We start from the raw sequence: 23,195 nt of genomic DNA, 5'->3' as shown, positions 1-23,195 counted from the left end.
TAAAATAGACTCAGCTCTGTATTGTCTGTTGAATTTTATCATCAATCATCCATCACGAGATAAAATCCTGACATTGCTCAACCAAAAAATCAGGTTGGATGTTTTGAGGAGTGGAATTAAGAGGGACATTCTTAACTAAATCATGCTCTTAGCTCCTAACCCTGTTCCCTGTAGAGGTTTTCCACACAACCTTTGACTGGCCAAGTGATCCCCTGGTGCAACAGAGGTTGGTGAAACCAGAAGATCTCTCTGAGCAGGAGGTGTCCAAGAAGCTGCTGGAATATCACAGGAACTTCCCAGATATTTTCCACATCTACCAGAAAGTTCTGAAATCCATCAACGCAGACCAGCCCTCCGTGGATGTTCTCTCCCAGGGTAAAAATGTGCTTTGTGGCAAGTGGAGAAAGTCCTGTTTGAGGGGTAGTTCCTGGCTGGTGGAGTCAGTTTGTGGCATTAGGCAACACAGATGGCTCCCAGCTGACTTGTGCTCTCTCTAGAGCAGCATTTGGGCTGTTCCTGGTAATTATTTTACTGGAATAAGTGCAGATAACAGGAAATTCTTAGCTCCCAGTCCTGCCAAGGAGGAGCTGACTCAGTAGAGCAAATGTCACCATCATTTCTGTGAGTGTCTCTTCTAAAAGGGAGCCCTGTGGCTCAATTGTTCATCTCCCAAAGGGCCAGTACCTTCCAAAGTCTGAGAGCAACAAGGAGGAGTAAACATTTCATTGTTTCAAAGCTGTTTGTGCTGGGAGCTTTCCTGTTCATCACTTCGTGTTTGCCTTTGCTTGACTGTAATGCAATCTGACTTTTAATGTTGATCCTTCTAGAAGAGAATAAGGAAACTGCCAGAAAGACCAACTGATGTACTTTGTAGCTGTCAGTCTGCAGATGAGCTCTTATATCCCAGTAATTTTGCATCTCAAAAAGGTCTTTTTTTTTAATAACAAGTGCTGCACTTTTAAGATAAACAAGTAGGAAGTTTATATGCTGAATTTCCACATTAATTACCTCTAAATTACTTAATTAAATTTAAAAGTTCATATCATCATTCATAAAGAATTCATGCCTTGAATTGTAAATAAAAATGTGAGTGCCTGAATATTAATTATTATTAATTAATAATGTAGTGAGATAAATTGAAAACTGGAATGAAAAAATCCTCTCTAGATCTTTTTTCTGCAGTGCATCAAGCAGCCAGATTTTTTTTAAAGAATAATTAGATGTGGAGACTGTCTAGGGGATCATTACTCCTAATTAACTTGGTTATTTACTGCAAATTAAGCATCATTTGTAAGCAGGGTGCTTTGCCTGTAATGTTTGTGCTTTTCAATACACTGGGTTGTGGAAAATGTTCAGAATAACTGGAGCACTGCTTGGGTAGCTGATACTCAGGGTGTCAGCAAACACTGTTTTCTGGTAGGATTTTCCAGGTTTTTTGTTTAGATTTTTATTGCCTCAGCTAACATTTTTTTTAAAAGAGGAGATTTCTCATAAATATGAGCAGTATTGTGGGTTTTTTCACACAATTATAAGATGTTGTGAACTTGAATGCAGTTGCTGCTGCCCTAATGTGGGAAGTGACACCCAATGCAAGATTCCAGCTCTGCAGGAAGAGATGGAGACAATCCCATGTGGCTGCAGTTTTAGTTTCTCAATACTTAGGGCTCCTATGTAGAAATTTGAATTTGCTGGAGGTGCTTCTTTATTAGAAAAGATTTTCTAATCATACCAAAGCATCAGAGCAATGTGTTGACAATGGCCCCTAAAATCCTGATCCTCAGGATGTTCCCCACCAATCCTTTTGTGCTGTTTTAATAAAGCTCATACAAACACTCATGCTTAAGCTTGTCCAATTCCTTAGCCTAAAATTCTTTTTTTTTTTATTTTTTATTTTTATTACAAAGACTCTTTAGAGTCTTTTGTTGGAACTGAAGATCTCACAAAAACTGAGAGAGGCTGCAGCTCGTCTGGGCTCCCCTTTGGTTGTATCCACTGCAATTCCAGGGGAATCAGAGCCTGTGCACATGTGTCCTTGCTGCTTTGCTCATGGCCAGCCATGGCAGGTGGGATCAGTGCCAAAAAGTTTAGTTTTGGCATTTTTCTGATGCCTGGAAAACTTACATGGCTTGATCTACTCCCTTCCATGGCATTCTCAGCCATCAGATGGGCACAGCTATGTCCAAATAAAATCCCAATTTATCCTCACTGCCAATGCTGTGACATTTTTTGGCTTCCTGGTGATTTCTCAGGTGTTTTTTTGGGATTGCAACAAAGTCCAGGTCTCTGTAATGTGGCAATGCTGGTGATGCTTCACACGTCCCCTGGTTTTTCCAAACCTGCAGGGTGACCTGAAGGTGCTATTTCCTGCTTGAAGCAAAATTAAGGAGGATGGTGTCCAGCAAATGAGTGGAATCAGGCAGAAAAGCTCAAATATTCTTTACAAGTTACACAAAAAAGGATGGGTAAAAGAACAAAACGTCCACACTCAGTTCTGTGTTGTCAAGGCTGAGCAGTGTCATGACACACTGTTCTACAAGTCTGTAATATTGTAATTAGGAGTCTTAATCACACACAGCTGGATAAATGTCATTAATTTAACATCTCAAGTTTTTACACTTAAATATTTGTTCAGAAACTGCAGAAAGTATTAAATGTAATTACAGCCTTCTATAATTTGCATGGTAAAATTGTAGCTATCAAGCAAAAATTACTTCTGCTAAAAACAACATGGTAAGAGAGCAATTATTAATTGAATCTGCTCTTTAAAATGGTTTGACAGGCACTGATGAAAGAAAGAGGAGTGTAATGATAGTGAGATTTCTAAAATGCCTCTCAGAGTAAATTGCTGATAGGACAATTTTCTGTCAGTGTCCTGATTTTGGGTGCAGAATGGATGTTTCAATGATAAAATAAACCAGGACCAACATTTCCTTTAAAGAAGATAATAGTTAATCAATGATTATATAATTTTTTTTTAAGCAATGGGTTAAAACCTGTATTTTTGGCTTTTCTCCCCTGTCGCAGTCCTTGCCTTTGTCCAAACCAGGCACAGATCTGATGCCCCCTTTACACCCCGGATTCTCTTTCTGGGCCCCCCAGGCAGTGGGAAGAGCCTGCAGGCAGCACTGATAGCTCAGAAATATGATGTTATCAACAGTAAGTTCTCAGTAAACATGCACTTTGCTCAATTCCCCCTTTCTCTCTCTTTGATCATTTATTTTTCTTACTTATAAAATGTCTCTCTTTGTCCATTGCTGTGGATGTCAATTTTTTGAAGGGAGTGAAAAGTATTTGAATGAAGAAGTGTAAACTAAGTATATATGCTGTGGCAAACCAGCTCTGATGTTTTTTTTTTTAGTTATCATTTCATCATTTTTTATACCTTTTACATCTGTATTTTTCTATTGTTAGACTCCTGCATTGCTCTGAATTCTTCTGTGGATCAGTGGATCATGAGTAATGATTTCAGTTTCAGCTCTCTGACCAAAATTGGGGCAGAATTCTTTTAAAACAGAATTCACTCTGAACTTTAGTGAGGTCTCAGGCTCTGCACAGCTCAAGTAATGTGTGAGAAAATGAAGGAATTACTTAAAGTTCCTTTCTTCTGTAAAGGAAATCCAAAAAGTTCTACATGGGACTTGTTCATAATTAACATTTAAATGTGAAAAAGTTCTGTATATAAAAGTGCAGCTTGGTGATAGGATCAGTGCAATATTTTCTATGTTCTTCTAACAGTGGAGTAACCATAAATTGTTTTGAATAAATGTCTGGTAGCTGTAAAATTTGCTGATTAGTCACATAATCTTAGCTAAGCAAAATGCAGTTTTGATAGAATATTTCTGCTGTCAGTTATTGTGCTATTGCTGTATTTTAAACACTCATGTAAGAAACTAAATATTTGTAGATTTTTTTCAAAGCTGTATTATTATTAATTGTGTAATTGGCTTAAAGAAAACAAAACATGCTTGAATATATTAAAATTATTTTGTTCTTGTCCTTTTGAATTTTTTTTCATCTTTTTTCCTAAAACTGAAGGTTTCATAGTGTTCCATCTAGGTCAAAATTTGCATTTTTTTTCCTAAAGTAACTGCAATATGAGAGAGTTGCATCTCTTTTTATTAAACATCATTACCAGTGCTTTACCTATATGTTGAATTTTATTTTAAGTATTCTGTAAACCAAATATTAGAAGAATTAAGTATTTAATACAGAGTTGGAAGACCATCATTTTTCTGAATAATATTCAGTATACACTTCATTTCTATTAGGCCATTGGGCTTGAAGCTCAGGCTCAAAAATTTAAATCTATATTTAAATTGTCTCATGAATTGGATTGAATTTAGGTGTGTACTTATTAGGTGTCTTAAATTGGGGTCTGTGCACTGATTTCTGTTGTGTTTTTTTACACTATTTATTATGAATATGAATTTGCTTCTCCAGGACAACTGGTGATTGTTCAAATTGTCACTTAAACATTGAATTTGATCAGCTTTGTCCCAGGAACACTCCTGTTGGCTGGCAGTGTGATTAACAGCAATAAACTGATTTAAGGGCTCCATATTCTCCCATCAAAGGCAGTTCCTGTCAGTGCTATTGATTCCAGGAAGAAAGGAATCAATTTAGGATTATTAATTGAATAATCTCCAGGGGGACCTCTAGCTAATATTTTTACCAAAAATAATTGGAGTTGTAACCAGGATTTCTGCTGCTGTGTGACCTCTCCATGTCTTGGTTCCCTCCCTCACCTGGGCAGCCCAAAACACAAATATTTCATGTACAGCTCTCCTGGCTCAAACCTGAAATCTGCATCTCCTGGTGTTCTCTGTGTGTTTGAAATCAATGATAATATTGCATTAGCAGAGTTTTTTAAATGTAATCCTTACATGATCATTAAATGATCCAGGGAGGCCCTTCCTGAGCTGAGCATTATGCTGCACCTCCAGCAGCGTGGTTCAGATGCTGTTCAGCAGCTGGAACTTTATTCAGTAATTACAAGTTTATAAAAAGTGAAAGCCACTAGCAATCCCTTGAGTTGTTATTTCAGAAATATATTTGCTCAATATAATTCTTTCCATTTTTAATATGTTCTTTGCCAAATTTTTTTTTTTTTCATTCCATATTCTCAATCTCCTTGCTTTTCACTCTGCTTGGCCAAAAAATCCCAACAAAACCCCTAACAGCAAACTCAAAAAACATACAACTTTTATTTTATTCAGTGACCTTATTCAAGTATGCAGCTTCTGGGTTCTTTTCTTTTCTTTGTTGCTTCCTTTTTAAAATTTAACCTTGTGTCTTTTTTGTTCTTCCTTCCTGTTAGTTTGCTGTGGGCAACTGCTAAAGGAAGCTGTTGCAGACAACACAAAACTTGGAGAACTCATTAAGCCTTACATTGACAGTGGATGCCCAGGTAGGGCACGTTGTTGTCTCATTACACTGGAGTTACAAATTTGTAGCAAAAACCAAATACTGAGTGATTTTTTGTTGGTCAGATTCTATTCAGAGTAGCCTGAAGGTCAATTAATTCCATTTATTTCATGGGATTTGTAGCACTGCATAACAGAATTTAGATTTCTAAGGAGTTTTTTTTATATCCACAAAGCAAATATTCAATGTTCCAGTGAAATTCAGATTTCTTGTGCACATTCTGAAATCTGAATTCCATGTTTTAATCTCTAAATCTAAATAAGAATTCTGGAATCAGCTCAAACTGTTTTTAAAGCACGCTATTTTGTCAAACTGCTTTCAAAGCACAATAATATTTGTGTTTCATTTTTTATTTGGATGTTTACTTTTAGAATGCTACCATAGTTTCCTCTACTTTCACGTAAATATTTCTTAAATTAAAGTTTCTTTGTACTCCATTTCTACCAGCATTTTTGGTTGTGAGAGGGCACTGCCACATGAATGTTGGGTATACTTTGCTTCTGGAAGGTTTTGCAGGGATTTCAGATAAATCATAAATGCTGTGGGTATTGGAAATCAGAGAATATCTGCAATTAAAGAGGAGAAGTCGTGTTGCAGGAGGGTGGAAGAATGTTTATTTTGCCAAATTGCAATGGCCTGGAAGAGGAACTTCCTGTGCTGTTTCTGTCAACAACCCAAATGGTTTCCAGTGGTACAAACACCAGGAGACAATCCTGCTGAAGATGGGAAAATCTCAGTTAAACTTCAGTATTAATGGAATTTTGAGCAAAGCCCCCCAGAGCAAAGAGAAATCTTTGTTGTTCTTAATTTTTAGCAAAGAAATGTATTTGGCAAGGTGAAAAGCTTGAAAATCTGCTTTGTTTTTTGCACAACAGTTTAATTCTGGGGCTGAATTAGACAGTTCTGAAACACGAGCCTTTAAAATTAGCTGAGCTTCCCTTGATACCAGAGATTCAGGACTTTTCCAGGCCTTTCCAAAATATCTTTGGCAGCCTGGAGCTTTGGGGGTGCCATCCCTCTGTCAGGCACTTTATCAAGGCACAGGGATTTTATCTCTGAACTCCATCTCCAGTGTATGGATTGCATTTATTCCTGATTCACTCCCCAGCTCAGTGCAGTCACAGCAGGCACCCTGCTGCTGGGAGCTGCTGTGGGGGCTTAGGGATGGGCAGCAGGAATCTCTGCAGCCTGACAGAGAAAATTTGGGTCTTCTGGAATGGGCACAGAGATCTAGGAGAGGATTTTCTGAATTAGAGATTCCCAGAATAGGCATTTAACTCAAAGGGAGGAGATGTCAGGGTATGGTGTGCAGGGGACTCAGGGTCTCCAGGTGTGGCAATAATTCCTTCCTGACAATCTCTGCAGCCTGACAGAGAAAATTTGGGTCCTCTGGAATAGGCACAGAGATCTAGGAGAGGATGTTCTGAATTAGAGATTCCCAGAATAGGCATTTAACTCAAAGGGAGGAGATGTCAGGGTATGGTGTGCAGGGGACTCAGGGTCTCCAGGTGTGGCAATAATTCCTTCCTGACAATCTCTGCAGCCTGACAGAGAAAATTTGGGTCCTCTGGAATAGGCACAGAGATCTAGGAGAGGATGTTCTGAATTAGAGATTCCCAGAATAGGCATTTAACTCAAAGGGAGGAGATGTCAGGGTATGGTGTGCAGGGACTCAGGGTCTCCAGGTGTAGCAATAATTCCTTCCTGACCTAACTGGGGCTGGTTTTGATGCACTTTAACTCCCACGTGGAGATCCTTTCTAAGCTCTAGGCCTGTCTTTCATGGTATCCATTAATTTCAGAATCTTATGTGCATGCTGTAATTTCACTGTCTGCTCATCTCTGGTGAGAGGAGGACTGTAAATACCTCACTCTCTAAATTTCAGTTATGGCTGAGATGGGAGTTTGGATGATCTGTTTATTCCAAGATAGCTCCTCTAAGAGCTTCCTTTACTAAAATGTTCTTTGTGTGTTTTATAAACTTCATCTTAACCATTAAAGTTCCTTAAAGGAGATGCATTCCCAGTAGAGTAAAATAATTGCACAGATCATAATTTTTAGCCAGTCCTAAAAATATGCACATCCTTAGTCCAAGGGAGCTGCTTTCATTTCAGGAAAATGAAATTGAAGTTGTATTTCCTTTCTTCCTCCAAATTAGAAATTATTTCAGATTTAGATTAATTTTTTTAATACAGCATGCACAGATAAAGCTGTACAACACTTCTGAATATTAATAAGGATCATAACTATATTTCTGTGCATTATGCTAAAAATTCTCCCTTAGATTTGCTGATATGCACATATATATTTTATTTGGTGGGACACAGCACAAAATTAAGGGCTGAATAAAGATAAGTATCATCCAGCAAAACCAGAAATAATAAGTTCTGTCATTTTGCTAATCCTCCTCTCCCAGGGATAACAAAGAATGAATTTACATTAGTAAACACTAACAAGAATTCATTACTGCCCTCACAAGAGGCTTGGAGAAAATGGAATAACACAGGAAGAGGAAAGGTGGGCAAAGAATCTTTGCATCTTTGCTCTCTTGCTGCAGCCCAGGTTAAAACAGGGGAAATATTCTCCTGCTATGATTGATTGCAGTCAGTTTGCAGAAAATCTCACTTGCAAAAACTCAGCGTAGCCAATAGCAGACAGTGTTGTAAGTGGAAAAGCAATTAGAACTTCAACCTTTTCATTGCATTTCTGGTTGTTTAGAGGCTCAGCTGTTCCTGTGGGTGACATTGGCACAGAGCAAGGGAACCAAAGGCAGACCAGGAAAAATGTTGTTCTCCAATCATTACTTGTCAAAATGAAAGCAGTGCCATAAAAGCTTGAGGACATGCCTCATATATTCTTAAAATGCTCCCCCAGGGGACTGATCTCAGTGTGTTTCCCTTCTTGTGGACACCACTGATTGCATGCAATTAGTCATTTAAGATGTGCCAACAGGGCGTGTTGTGGTCTGTAAGAGCTCAAAGCCCTGCCTGACTCATTATTGAGTTACTGAGGCTGCCCACTGCCTGTTCTGCTCCAGTTCTGCTTGGCTAACCCACATCTCTTCATGGCTTTAGGATTCATCCACATTCTTTGTGCTGTTTTTCCTCTACTCCTGCTTCATGTATTTCAGCAACAGCCCAGACAATTCTGTTATTCACCCCAAAAGGCAACCCAGTATTCCCACTGTCTGTATTTTCTGATGTTTTGTATATGGTGATTTATTTCACTTAAGGAAGGCAGCATAGATATTTTTGAGCCCATTAATCTTTTAATTCCCAGAACATTCTAGTCTACAATAGGTGCACACTAGATATTGAAAAATGCATTATTGGTGATAAGTTCAGTAACCTGACAGCTTTCTGCCTGAAAGCTTTGGACAACCAGTCTGAAATGCAGAGATTGTTCCTTTAGGGTGTTGTGGTTTCACTGAGTACTGGGTAGTTATTGTTAACTATACTCTGGGCAGAAAATCACCAACATTGGAGTCTAAGGCCAATCTTCTGGTCCCTAACACAGTTAGATTAACTCTTGGTCAATAATGCTAAATTCAGCACACACCATTTGCTTGGATAGCCTGGGAAGAAATGGAGTAAGAGGTGAATGCAGTGGCCAGAACCCTCCCACAGGCAGCAAGACAAGGGCCATAAATTAATTTATTTGGTTTGATTCCTTCTGAAGTGTTCTGAGGAGGCAGTTCCATAGACTTGGCCTTCCCTTGGACAGCTGAGACCCCACAGGCCTGAAGGAGACCTTCAAACAGAATTCCTGTTCTCAGGTTGCTCCAATTCTGAGGAGAGCTGGACATGTTTCACTGAAAACATGGGCAAACACTAATTAAAAGTTCCATCTGCATGATCTTTGTTCACCACCTTAAAGATGTCTGTCAGAATTTGATACCCTGGGAGAACAAAAAAAAAAAAATGCAGAAAGCATTTTTGATTTCCCCACCTAAATATCCCTGGTGTTTGCCCCTTGAGGTGTTTGCATTGTATTAATGAAAGGACAAGCAGAAGCATTTTGGGGGCATCGCAAAGGCAGGGAAGGTTATCAGTCAGTTGGAATCTGCATGTCATTGTCCAGTTTTTGTGGTGAAATATCATGGAGTGATCACTGCTAATTAATATATCTGTTTGTGAGGCTGTAATAAATAGAGCCAAGAAAAGTGAGATGACAGGAAAGCAGCATGAAGGAAAAAAAAAAAAAACCAAAAAAACCACTCCCAAACCAGTAAGATTCTGCTTTTCAGCTGGGAGAACTACTATTAGTTTGGGTGATTGGATTTTTTCCCACCAAAATGAAGATTCAGGAGGTAAGAGAACTGATTCAGGGAACACACAGAACGTTGCACTGTTTGCAGCCTGTTAGAGCTGAACACACACAATCTGTGTTGGTTTTTTCCTCTTCCTTTTTCTATTTTATTTTTTTTTAAGTTGTAATATCTGAAGCTGTCCCCAATGGCAGTCTGCACGTAGGGGGTAAAATCTGGAATTCCCTAATTTCTCCTGTTTTCTAATAAAAACTATTACTTGTACAAACACAGATCTCCCCTTATTTTAAATTGCAGTGGTTTTAAAGGGGTGCTTTTTGAAAGTTGGGGTCCCCTGGTGATTGTGATCACAGTCTCACTGAAAACACTTTGCTGTGTTCGGGGTGGGTTTGTTTTGGTTTGGTTTTTTTGGTTTTTTTCTTTTGTTTTGTTTTTTTTTTTTTTTGACATCAAATTAATATTCTCATCACTGAGCCTGAAACACAGATTTGACAATAGAGCAGCTCCTCTTTGTTAAAAACTCGCCGAGACTTTCCGAGTTGAAAGGACGAGTAAATCTTGATATCTGAGGGGGTAAGCTCAGTGTTATTTCTTGTTTTTAAGAGTGCTGTACTGGCGAGCTGCAAGCTGTCTGAACATTGCAGAGACCCTTTGGGAGCTCCATTGGTTTTCAGCAAGCCTTTGCATGCAGTGTGTTTGTACTGGCTGAAGACAGCGCATGGCTCTCTAAATAATTTACAAGTTGATTAATAGACTCACATGGGTATAATTAGAAGAGGGAGAGACAGCAGCTACAGTAACGGGTACAGTGCTTGGGGGAACTAGAGACTTTATTTTTTTTAAAGAAACTTTCTAGGGTGCTGGGCGTTTGAAGATAAGTTGGGAAGAGCTCAGTGCCTCTTCTCTTTTGAAGTGGAAATAGGACAGTTTGAATCCGTCGAGTTTAATTTTTCACAAGCTTTAGGGGCCCTGCAGTGCAACTCCCTTTTTATTATTGAAAAAAACTCTCCATTTTTCTTTCATTTTTCACACACACACACACAGAGTCCAAACAGGAGCTAATAAACAAATCGATTTTCTACTTTATTTAAGTTAGTTTTACAGCAATTCTGTAGCTCCCCTAAATGTGCACCTTGCTTACGAATAAACTGTGTAAAGTTACAGACATATTTATGAATACACCACACTTTAATTTATGCATTTTTAAGAAACCTTCACCTCTGTTTGACAATGCTTTTGAAGTAGCTCCGTTTTTCAAGTCAAACTTTTGACTTTTCCTCTGGGACTGCTACAAAGGTTTTTTTATGGAAAATAGGTAGCAGTCTCTTTTCCTACTAGGAGAAAATTGGTGGTCAAGAGAACATAATAAAATTTATTTTTTTTATTTTCTCTTTTACGTGGCCATATTTTTATATGAGATGCAAGCTTGTAGAATAGAAAGTTTTAAATGCAGACATAAGGGCAAGTAGGTTGTAATTTTTTTTTCCCCTGAGTTTTACTTTTTCATGTGTTGAATCCCTGCAAGACGATAAATCAGAATTCCCTTTTCCTTTATTTGAAAATCTAGAATGTCTTTATTCCACAATCCAGATTGGTGTATCTGTCTGGCAGATACTCAGAGCTGGAGTGAGCCTTGGTCTACAAAGATTTTTAAAGGCCACCCCACTTAGGAGTAAAAACAAAGCAACCAAAAAATCCACCCTGAAAAGCCAACCCTGGAAGCCAGACCAGGCAAAATAAATGGGATTTGATTAAAGAGAGGACTGCAGTTGTTTTCTGGGGCAATTGTGATAATCAGTCAGTTCATGGATATGGTCCTGCCTATATAAAATGGTTTTGCAGCGATATTCACCATTCCTGCTGTTGCTGGAGGATCAATATTCCAATATTTGTGCCACAAACCCTCATGGATTTGAGTGAAAATGTGGCCCTTGGCCATTTGGGGCCTCGTGGTTGTCAGGGGCTTTTAAAACGCAAAGTACAATATAAATGTGAAGTATTAATCTTTTATATTTATATTGATCTTCATTGCTGACAGTTATTCTTTAAAATTTAGGGAATTGGGGGTTCCTTTCCTTTTCTTGCAGCACTGTGTCCTCACCAAAGGGCTGCTTACCTGAATTCTGGGTGGTTTTGAGTTTGGGGTGGAGGTAGCATAGGAATCTTTTTACAAAAGCCAAGAAGGAAAAGCACATTCCATGTTGTCAGCATCCTCCTTTTTTTGGATTTTAACATCAAATTCTGGGTTTGTCTCTGTTTCACGGGGTGTAACACAAACAGAACCAGGCTGCTGTATGAAACAGCCTGACAAGGAAAACACAAAACAGCTTTTGAGTATCCTTTTCTATTTTTTAATGTCCCTTTAATGTGGCTGGGAGGTGTCAGGAGAAGGGGAGACAGAGGACAGGGCAGGATCCATCCCACTTTTGGGGGTCTGGAGCACGAGGTGGCAGCAGGCAGCCCTGGTGGGGATGAGGAGCCTCTTCAGGAGCACCCTCCCTTCTCATCCCACGGGAAGCAGCATTTGCTGTAAAAAGCCATAATGTTTTTCACTGTGTTCATCAGACCAATTTATTCCTCTGGGTTTTTTTATATTATCACTGTCAAGAAAGGTTTGTACGTCAAATTCTGCACTGTGTTCTTCAGCAGAGCTGAGCTTTTCGAAATAAGGAGGAAATAAGAATTTGGTAGATGATGGAAATGAGGAGTTCAACGGGTTTGAAGCATAAGTCGTTCTCTGTCCAACTGTAGTCTCTCTGTAGAAACAAAAGGAGTAAAAACAAATACAAATATCCATTTTGTTACTGGTTTTAGAAACTTTCAGAGTAGAGACATCCCTGTGAGAGACTTCAGAGCAGCTCTTGTCTCCCAGGCAAGGTAAACTGAGGCAGAAACCCTCGTTCAGCTGGAGCCCTGCCCCAGTCAGGGAGTGTGGGTGGGAGCTCAGGCATGCGGATCCTGACCCTGGAGTCAGCCCTGCATCACCTGGGATTCCCTGGGAAATCAGGCAAATCCATGGAAAACAGCACAGAGGCCGTTTTTAGTGGGAAAAAAGCTTTTTGTTTGCATGCTTGATATTCAGTTTAGGCTGCATTTCCTTTGCTGCTAACATGTAAAGTGGTGTAAGAGGTTGGAATCTCATCACTAAATGTGATCAGATGTAGATTCCTGAATCTCTGCCTTGATACCTATGAGGAAGAATTTCTAAAAGTCTTAATTGATCTTGTATCATATAGTTTATGTTTATACATAATCGATAATTTGGGATTGTACCTGCTTTAGAAATACTACCATTTCCACTTTAATACAGCTAATTCCTATTTTAAATCCCTGAAACCCTAAAACGACAAAAACCAGAAAAGACTGGTTTCAATATATGCTAACAAGCAAAAATACGTTAGAGGTGGAAATTAAATATTTTATCGCATTGTTTGTTTTACCGTATTAAAAGAATTATTGCGATTCTTACAGAAGCCCTTCTCAGCAGTGTCAGACGAGCGAGTGGAGACGGGATTTCTGTAGGAATGGTGCCTTTGATGGATCACAGCCCGCGTTGTGCTCGCAGCGCTGCGAACCCGCGGCGCTGCCGGTGTTTGCTGGCCCTTCTTCAAACCCGGTACAACCGGAGATGCTGTCAGTGCTTCCGCTCCAGCCCGGCGCTGTCGGGGCTTCAGGGGCCTCAGCACGTCCGGAGCGGCCGCGTTTTCCCCGAATTCCGAATTTTTCCCGAGGTTTCGGCGGCGCCGCGGCCGCTGCTGCCCGCGGGGCGGGACCGGCTGCGCTGCCCGCCGTGACCGCGGGGTGGCGACAGAGAACAGCCAACGGGCCGGGCCGAGCGGGGCTGCGAGCGCCGGGAACGTCCCGGGAACACCGGGAACATCCCGGGATCCTGCGGGGCTGGGAGCACGGGGAACATCCCGGGAACACCGGGATCCTGCGGGGCTGGGAGCACCGGGAACACCGGGAACATCCCGGGAACACCGGGAACATCCCGGGATCCTGCGGGGCTGGGAGCACGGGGAACATCCCGGGAACACCGGGATCCTGCGGGGCTGGGAGCACCGGGAACACCGGGAACATCCCGGGAACACCGGGAACATCCCGGGATCCTGCGGGGCTGGGAGCACGGGGAACATCCCGGGAACACCGGGATCCTGCGGGGCTGAGAGCACCGGGAACACTGGGATCCTGCGGGGCTGGGAGCACCGGGACCATCCCGGGAACACCGGGATCCTGCGGGGCTGGGAGCACCGGGAACACTGGGATCCTGCGGGGCTGGGAGCACCGGGACCATCCCGGGAACACCGGGATCCTGCGGGGCTGAGAGCTCCGGGAGCACCGGGAACATCCCGGGAACACTGGGATCCTGCGGGGCTGAGAGCTCCGGGAGCACCGGGAACATCCCGGGAGCACCGGGATCCTGCGGGGCTGGGAGCACCGGGAACACCGGGAACATCCCGGGAACACCGGGATCCTGCGGGGCTGGGAACACCGGGACCATCCCGGGAACACCGGGATCCTGCGGGGCTGGGAGCACCGGGAACACTGGGAGCACAGGGAACATCCCGGGAACACCGGGATCCTGCGGGGCTGAGAGCCCCGGGAGCATCCCGGGAGCATCGGGATCATCCCGGGAGCAGCCAAATCCTGTGGGGCTGAGAACTCCGGGAGCACCGGGATCCTGCGGGGCTTAGAGCACCGGGAACATAGGGATCCTGCGAGACTCTCAGTCCCGGGAACACCGGGATCCTGCGGAGCTGAGAGCCCCGGGAACACGGGAATCATCCCGGTTGTCTTGCGGGGCTGACAGCCCCTGGACCACTGGGATCATCCCGGGAGCACCGGGATCCTGCGGGACTCTCAGTCCCGGGAGCACCGGGATCCAGCGGGGCGGAGACCCCCGGGACCACCCCGGCATCATCCCGGCTCTGCGGGGCTGGAGCCCCGCGACAACCCCGAGACCTCCGGGATCGTGCGGAACCGCGGGGCTGGAGACCCCCGGGACCCTTGGGGACCCCGCCGGGTGCGCAGGGACGGAGAGCACCCAGAGCCCCGCCGGGAGCGGGGGCCGGAGCCTCCCGGGACTTGTCCCCGGGCGGAGCCGATCCCCCCGTCCTGACCCCAGCGAGGCGAACCGGCGCTCTCCTCCCGGTGCCGGTGTTTATTTACGGTGCCCGAGCCGGCTGCACCAGCCCTGCCCGGCCTCACCCACCGGCGGCTCGGAGGATCAGCCGAAATTACCGATCAGCCACGGTAAATCACTGCAAAATCATTCTCAAACACATTAAAAACCGATTTATACAACCTCAGTCCATAGCATCTCTGAGCACCTTTATGCTGGCAAGAAAACAGAGTAGAAAACGCCAGTTCGGCATTGTGAATCATCCAAAGTTTCTAGAGCAATAAAATAAGGAAATCTCATGCTTTGTTAGATTTGGGATGTCCCGGACAATTCAGGAAAGTAGCATTTGGCAGTAGCTTGTACTCAGGACACGATGTTATCTGTCAACTACTGTGATCAAGCCTCAGGCATCTGAATTAGCTGTGAAAGTCTTCAGACCTTGCTGAAAAAAAATCTCTCTAAGTGGGATAAAGCATGGATGGACAGTATTGTCAAAAGGACCTTTTAGAGCACAAAGCTGACAGAATTTGTATCTGTAAATGCATTTATGCTGTACTTAGAATGGAAGTTTTAGAGGTTTGGGGAAGTGAGGTGATGCCCTTCAAAAGTCTGTTTTAAAGGGAAATACACGGAGGAGGTATCGATTTAAATATGATAATTGTATAGCTCGGAGCACCGACAGCATTGCAGTTATTGGAGAAGAGTGCCCTGTAATCTCTCAAGTGGTGTTTTTCCCTTTCAGACTGCGCCTTTATTACTTTTGTCTGGAGCAGATGGTGTGATTTTGTAACTGATTGCCTGATTTTGTAACTGATTGCCTGATCCGGGTTTCTTAGTCCTGCAGATCCACGGATTGGGGAAGAGCTAATAGGCCACACTCCTGTGAGCTTCAGGAGGACGAGCTTCTCATGAGCAGCACCTGATACCTGTGAAAACCTTTGAAGCTCTGAGAAGTGAATTTATTTTTTAAACGTTCTGCTGGAGGGTGCTGATTTACAACCCTGGAGATGGAAAAATCTCAGGGTGTCCACGCAGCAGTTCCAGTATGAACTTTAAACACTTGTCCCCTGCCTGATCAAACCCCTGAAATGATTAAATCACTTCTTAGATCCTCAGCTGCCAATTCAGGGGCGTAATCTTGATCATTAACGTGGTGAAACAGGTTGGAGATAAAGGAGACACGGAGTGTGGGGTTGGTGTAGGCACAGATAAATTACATTTCCATCCGGAGCTGGTTGTGGCCTCATTCTGCTGCTCTTCCCTGCCTGGGGTTTGCTGTGGTCCTGATGCTGTGCCTGATGCTCTCAGGAATCCCTGCAGCTCTGTGCCTCTGCACCTTTACTTCTGAATTTTACTCCTGTGCCTCGATTTCTCTCCCTAATAGAGATGTGCTCTCACCTTGCCTAGTCTGAATATCTCTTTGCAGCAGCACATTGTAATTTTTACAAGAAACTTACCTTTGGACTTCTCTAATGATAAAGTAAAATCTCTCTCGAGTCTCATTTCCCCAACTTTCAGAGTTGGAAACTTGCACAAGCTTATGTTGAAAAGGAATTGATTATTCAAAGCTCTTGTGCTTCATAATCTCCTTAAAACATGTAGATTGACTGTCTCATCAGGAAATCTCTATATTTTACTTTGCTATATGCCCATTGGGTCATGTGCTTAAGACCAGGAGACCTCTGGCTAGTTCCTCACAGGCTGTGTGCCCCTCCAATTACAGGTTATTAATTTGCCTTACATTCCAGAGACAGTTCCACATGAGTGAAAAGGAATTCTGTACTGCAGAGTTCTTCATTACCTACTCTGTCTGTAAGACAAAATAAGAATAATACTGATATTTTTTCTCTCTCTCTCTTTTTTTTTTTTCCCTTCCCTCTGGTCTGTGGAAGATGTTTTACAGTTTTAATGCAGCTGTTTCAAGTGTGACTGTTCCTGTTCAAGGGCAGCTGATGTACTTTGTAATGCCACCAAGCAGCCAACAAGCTCTGTTCCCCCATTGTGTTGAAGTGATAGGTATGTTTGCTAATCAAGAGGAGAGCAGAGCTTGCTGTCTGACTTGTTTATGTTTTATTTCTCACCATCAAGCTTTAGAGGGAGGCACAGAAAATATGTAAGCATCTATATTATTCAGTGATGTATATGTGTTCATGGGTGTTGCTGATGTCTTGCAGTCACTCCTGGCTGAAGGGAGAGATGTGTCAGGTGTCCCCAGCATCCCTCAGAACACCCCAAACCTGGCGTGTCATTAGATAAACTATTAATTCATTCTCTCTGCCTCTCATTTTTTTTCCCCCTTGTGTGATTGCTTCGGTTTTGTTCCAAAATAATGACCACAGTGGAGGATTTTGGTCATCAGGGTTCACAGAAGGCCTGTGGGAAGTGCTCAGACCCAGGAGAAGCCCCAGGTTCCCATCACAATTGCTGTTTAATTTCCTCCTGGGCTGCAGTGTTTCTCCTCCCCATATGAAGGCTGGAAGCAGTCTGGAAGTGGGGAATCTCCCAGGATCTGCAGGAAGCTCAGCTGGAAGCAGTCTGGAAGTGGGGAATCTCCCAGGATCTGCAGGAAGCTCAGCAGCACAGGAGATCCATCTTCCTGTGCCATTCCTGGCCCTTCCAGCCCCTGCCCTGATCCCTGTTCATCTGACAGGGGTGTCAACGCTGCCAGAATCCTGCTGCAGTTCTACTCATTGTTTGTAGGTTTTGTTCCAATTCCTTGCAAAACTGTTTTGAGCATTCTGAAATGAAAAGATAAAATCATTTCAGCTGGCATCTCTGTAAATCCATGTCAATGATTCCAGTAGGAGCTGTCATAAAATAACACATGTGAAGGAAGTTTAGTGCTGCAGCCAGAAATTCAGGACTATGGGAAAATGACTATGGGTCTTTCTATGGAATGCATTTTTGGGAAAGAGAAGGTGGGTTTGTTTTGCTTTATTCCTGCAAGGATGTATTTGGTTTGTATTAATTCTTGTAAGCTGGAGGGTGGGGAGACAACTGCCCTGGAAAGAGCACTGAAATTCTCCTGCTCTCCCTCCCATGCCTGCCTGCAGCTCAGGTCTTGGATAGGGAAGAAGCTTCCATCTGATAGAATTCCTTCCTGCTGCTGTGCTACTGTTGCAGTAAATTTATGAATCCCATTTTTAACAGAGTACCCAGTTTTTGCATTGTCATTTTGCTCTTTATCAAGTGTGTGGGTTTATTCCATTCCTTTTTTTTTTTCTCCTTTCAGCAGATGGAGAATATTATTCTCTTTAACTTGTTCTTTTATAATGTGAAGTGGATATCCTCAATTAATACACTAATCTGTTTCCTAATTAATTCCCTGCGGTTTTTCTCTCTTTTTGCTGGTACATTGAATCCTGAGTGCAGTTCTGTAAACTCAGTAATTTGATTATTTAAAGGAGAAGCCATGAATTTCATGATAGAGTCACAATGTTAAATACCAGAAGCAAATGGATTCTATTATTGCAGTTTAAAACCTGCTTGTTCTCGGGGTGGAACTGTGCACTGCTAATAATTCACTCTGCTAAAATCCAGGCAGATTGCTGTCAGCTTGTCCTGAGGAGAAGTGCAGTGCTAGAAATCTGACACGTACACTCTCCTACAAGCACTTGTTGTTGTATTTTTGTATGCAGATGTGATGGCAGGGTGAGCATCAAAACATCAACCTGCCATGGAGGGGATTTGTGTAGCAATTTCTCTCTTGTTTTCATGGAGGCACCCGTGTGTCAGACAGAGAAAGGGAAGGGGCTCTCCTTGCTGCTTGGGAATTGCTTTGGCTGCTGCTTTGGGAAGCAGCTCCAGGTGATTCTCTGTCCTTTCTTTGGGGTTATTTGACACTGAGCCCGAGACATGACAGCAGTCATTGGAAAATCTATAGTCACTCCTGTTGAACTTAATAATTTAATTCTGAGCACATCCCTCCTCCCAAAAAAAAAAGAAAAAAAACCTTCAAATTTAAGTATCTTAAGTATTTTACTTTGTAAAGACTCTAGTGAAAATGTGCATGATGCTTCCTTACCACTGTGTCCCACTAAATAGAATTTTAAAAACTCCACAATAGTTGAAATCCCAGTCAGTATCTTGCTGATGTTCTCTCTTGCCCTAAAGAAAAATAATAATAGAGGAAAAGAGCTTTTAGCTTTAAAATTAGGGGTTGCTGAAATTAATTTTGAAAATTATTTTCAGTTGTAAGATCTTCAAGCCATTGGGTAAATTGGAGCAGGAGCACACATGGACTGTTGTGGCAGAACCATTATCACCTGCTGAGTTCAATCCAGAATCCTCAGAAATTCCTTTCCTCTCTCAGGATTTCTTCCACAGCTCAGGTCACTGTTTTTGCATTTTGATAAGATTGTGTCACACACGTCGCTGTGCCACCAGTCCAGTGTGGCTGAGAGGAAAAAGGACATTGCAAAATCAAATCCTTTTCTTTGGTCCTACAGTTCCTTGTGAGTTTGGGGGCTCCATGACAATAAATGGAGGCAACAATGCCCAGTGCCAGTCAGTCCTGAATGGGAATAACTGTTTGGTTTGCTTCCAGAAGGGCTTGTGAGCATCTCCCTTCACTGCAGACTCACACCCAGAATAAATATCACCTTTTTCCTCCTCTGCAGTGCCAGACAAGCTTGTCCTGAAGCTGCTGACAGAACGCCTGAGCGCCCTGGACTGCCTGAGCAATGGCTGGGTGCTCTCAGGCTTCCCCAGGGACGTGGAGCAGGGAGAGCAGCTGCAGAAAGCACAGATTAATCCCAACAGGTAAGGGAGAGATCCAGCCATCACACCACTGGGGAGATGAAAAAACTGTTTGTGGAAAGATACAGATCTTTATTGACACTTTTTTTTTGTGTGTGTGTGCTGCTGCATCTTAGTTTTTGTTTTCTTGGTGAGGAAAGGGGTCCTGCTCCTGGAGAGGAGGAAATAAAGCCCTGGCCTGACAAATGCTCCAGATGGCCAAACTGTGGGAGAGAGAAGAGGTTTGTTGTTCTGGTTATTTGTTTGAGTTGCCTCTGAAGCCAAACCATAAGAAATGGATTAAAGTTTGGATTATATGAGAAGATGTATTTTATTTGCAGCAGGAGGGGGGGATCTACTTCTTCTTTCTTCAGCATTGACATAATACCATGGAAATATATTGGTATTGCAAGGAGCTCATTATGAGACTTTTGGGTTTTGTGAAATAATTAAAAACAACACGAGAATTACATTTTATTTGAGCTATAATGAATTGTTCAGAAATGTAATATGAGAGACATCAGCATCCAAAGAGAACTGTTACGAGTGCCAAGCAAATAAAACAGAGTTACTTTTCACAGCTGGTCCAAAGGTGGTGAGGATTTAAAGTGCTGGTGCACTCATCAAAGCTGAGAGGCTTTTCCATCCCCTTCCCAGGCCTTCCTGGATCTGCCCATCCCACTGGCTGGCACAGTGGCCATTCCAAAGGCAAACACTGGAAATTTGGGATCTTTCTGCTTCCAAGGAAGAAGTTCTTATCTGAGAAGTAGTGGTAGGAGAGGTGCATTACCCACATCAGGGTTTAATTTGGCAAAGTTACTCTTCCTGTGTGATTGGCCTGGATTCCTTCCTGTACAGGGAAAGGAGAAGGATGGAAAAGGTTGAGGTTGAGTAGGGGAGAGAATGGAGGGGAGTGCAGAGGGAGGGAGCTGCCAGTCATCCATCAAGGTTTGAAAAGGGAAGTGTGTGGAAACAGCAGAAACTTTATTTATCCGAAGTAAGACCATGGCATCCTAAACAGGAATCCATTGCATGAAAAAAAAAAATGGAGAAAGAACCTCAAAACTTGTGCTGGACTCAGTGAAACATAATTTCCCACAGATTATTCTTCTTGTGCATTTAGAAGGAAGGTGCTGAATCCCTGAGCCCTGTGAGTCCCTGAGATCAGTGTGAATTCTGGAGTGTGCCCCGTGTGCTCCTTCCCAGCACCCACACCTCATCAAGGGAGGAAGAGCAGCTCATTATAGAATTGGTTGGGTGGAAATTCAGCACTGATCCATTTCCTCCCTTCACTTTAAAGAGCTCTGCACATTCACATCTGAGTTTAGAATTTGGTCCCTGTTTTATACAGGGCTTGAAGTGAGGGACAGAAATAGGCATTGAGCTCCCTGATTGATCTCGGAGCTGGTATTTTCCATGAAGCTGAAGTGGAAGGGATGTGAGGGAGAGAGGGTGATTATAAACAAAAGGACACATTGCAGCATAGGATAGCAGGGCAGTAATTCAGTTTCAGTTGTGATGCTAGTTATAAAACACTATCTGCAGAGGTGGTGTTTCTGACATCAGGAGAAAAACCTGATAGAATTATAACCTTGAAATCAATCTGGGAATAGGATGTAGAAATCTATAAATCAGACACAGAACAATCTACAAAGTCTCATTTTTAGGAGGGCTCTGTTGATGAAATTAGATTAAAATAAATTTACATATATATCAAGTTTATTATTAAAATCGAGTCACATCAGTAAACAAAATTATTTGCGAAAGAGAATGTTACTCTGCTTTTTGAACTCAGAGTAGACCTCTTTGGCTGATCAGAACACAGAGTTATTGTTTGCTTGTCAAGTCACAAATCTATTCCTTAGAGCTAATAAATGGTTAGTGTTCAAATACTATGTTTTATCTGACTCCCACCTCATAAAGCTACCACACATAATACTAAATTATACTGCATTGAGCAGGATCAGTCTCCTGACTCCTCCATCTTATAGAAAGAAAAACAAACCTAGTAATTGATGGTAGAAAAGAAGGAAAATAAAGTTATTTGAAAACAAACAAAATGGGCTATAAAGTTTGTTAAAATGTAATAATAAAAAAAGAAAAACCTGATACAGCATCGGCTACCGCATCCAAAGAACTACTGTGGAACAAAAAGGAAAATAATTCAATTTTCACTGAAAAAGTAGGGGGTTTCTTTAAATTAGAATTTGCAGTGGAATGAGGGTTTGCTGGTGGACTGGCACAGGAAAGAGAGGAGGGAGCTGCCCTGTGAAGCAGCTCCTGCCTGGGTGGACAGGATCCTGCTGGCCTTGAACTGGGGCAGCCTCCAGGGCAGAGGAGGAGCTGGATCTGTTAATGGCCTCTCAGCTGGGACTCAAATTTAACCATTTCCTGCCATTAACCACTTCGTGCCCACCCCAGTGGGAATCCACAACCACAGGGTGGCTGTGAAGCTCTGAGCCACAAAGGGCTGGCTTCAGTTCCTCACCCAAATGGGTGGTTTGGCTTTTTTAATTAGTGCTTAAGCAACAAAAAGAAATGTACAGTTGTATATTGTATACATCTATTGTATATGTATAGTGTAGCCATGGGTGGTTCTACTGAAAACTCAGTGTAATATCCTTTTTATCCTATTTTTTTATCCTTTTTGCTCTCTCTCAAACTTGGAGTTAAAATAAGATTCAGCAGCAGGGTCGTATTGTGAATCTCTTGTTGTCACCTTCAGCTGGTTCCTGAGCATTCCTCTGCTGGGCCAGCTTAAGGCAATCAGAAATTTAAGGATTCCCTGAGCCAGAGGATCCTCTGGAAAACTTCTGATCACCCCTTTTCCTTGAGTTCATAGTCTCTTTTTAAACCTTTAGGTTTAACCTTCCACCAAATCACATGGAAAGGAGTTTCTCATTTCACCGGGTGTCATATCAAAATACTTCATAATTTTTTCCCAGGTGCATTTCTTCTCTTGAGAAACATTTACAGATATTCCCTAGTCATGTCTCTCAATACTCCTGATTTTCTAAGCCTCTTGTATTTGCCCTTCAGTCACTTCTTTCCCAGACAAAGAACCTTGATCTGTTTATCCTTTTTTCTTTTCTAGAAATCATTTATTTCTTTTGGTCATCCCGTTTCCTCCCCTCACTGGGGAAGTAAAGTTTTTGGTTTGTTTTTGTTTTACTGAGGTGGGACGCCCAGAATTGCATTTAAGGGCAGCACTGTGTGCTGGAGGTGGATAAAATAAGCATTTTTATTTTGATCTTAACTCCATCATTTATAATTGCTGTTATTCTATCAGATGTTATAGGGATAGAGTTTGGAAGAACATCTTCTGTGTGTACACTGTGGTAACTAAACGTTGTCTCTTTGACTGAAAACATACCAAAAATTTACAAAGTGTCAAAAATCTCAGTTGAGTGAGTTCAAACTCAGCAGAGATCTCATGAGAGCCTTTAACTCAGGATTTCTCTGTTAAAGTTGGAGCCAGGTTTGTGCTGGAGCTCTCCTCAGGCCCTCCCACGGTACCCAAAGCTCTGCTGCTGCCTCTCCTGGGACTGCCACTTCCCTGCTCCATTATTTCCCTGGGTTTGTCCTTCTGATCAGTTATTTTACTTTTCTGTGTTGATTAATTACATTACAAATCATACAAATACAA

The 23,195-nt window shown here is 42.4% G+C and overlaps 1 protein-coding gene and 1 long non-coding RNA gene across 5 annotated transcripts in view; one reads left to right on the top strand and one right to left on the bottom strand.

The window, feature by feature from the left end:
- Positions 1-23,195, top strand: part of AK8 (adenylate kinase 8) — a 65,631-nt gene that overhangs the window by 20,487 nt on the left and 21,949 nt on the right. For 3 of the 4 annotated variants that reach the window (XM_085593925.1, XM_021543541.3, XM_085593928.1), the window contains 4 exons: positions 175-375; positions 3,025-3,156; positions 5,318-5,407; positions 19,432-19,573. In XM_085593925.1, the coding sequence (XP_085450051.1) occupies positions 175-375; positions 3,025-3,156; positions 5,318-5,407; positions 19,432-19,573 (565 nt within the window). The remainder of the gene's footprint in view (positions 1-174; positions 376-3,024; positions 3,157-5,317; positions 5,408-19,431; positions 19,574-23,195) is intronic. The other variant, XM_085593926.1, reaches the window with a different exon arrangement.
- Positions 9,281-13,659, bottom strand: LOC146765886 (uncharacterized). Its single transcript, XR_014958783.1, has 2 exons — positions 13,160-13,659; positions 9,281-12,446 (listed from the first exon to the last, which is right to left on the bottom strand). It is a non-coding gene; the product is annotated as an uncharacterized LOC146765886 (long non-coding RNA).

The sequence above is a fragment of the Lonchura striata genome, chromosome 17 (assembly GCF_050655825.1).
Source record: "Lonchura striata isolate lonStrDom1 chromosome 17, ASM5065582v1, whole genome shotgun sequence".
In the NCBI taxonomy this organism is placed as follows: Eukaryota; Metazoa; Chordata; class Aves; order Passeriformes; family Estrildidae; genus Lonchura; species Lonchura striata.
Note: the sequence above shows the minus strand (reverse complement) of the source record. Positions and strands in the feature narration are given on the sequence as shown.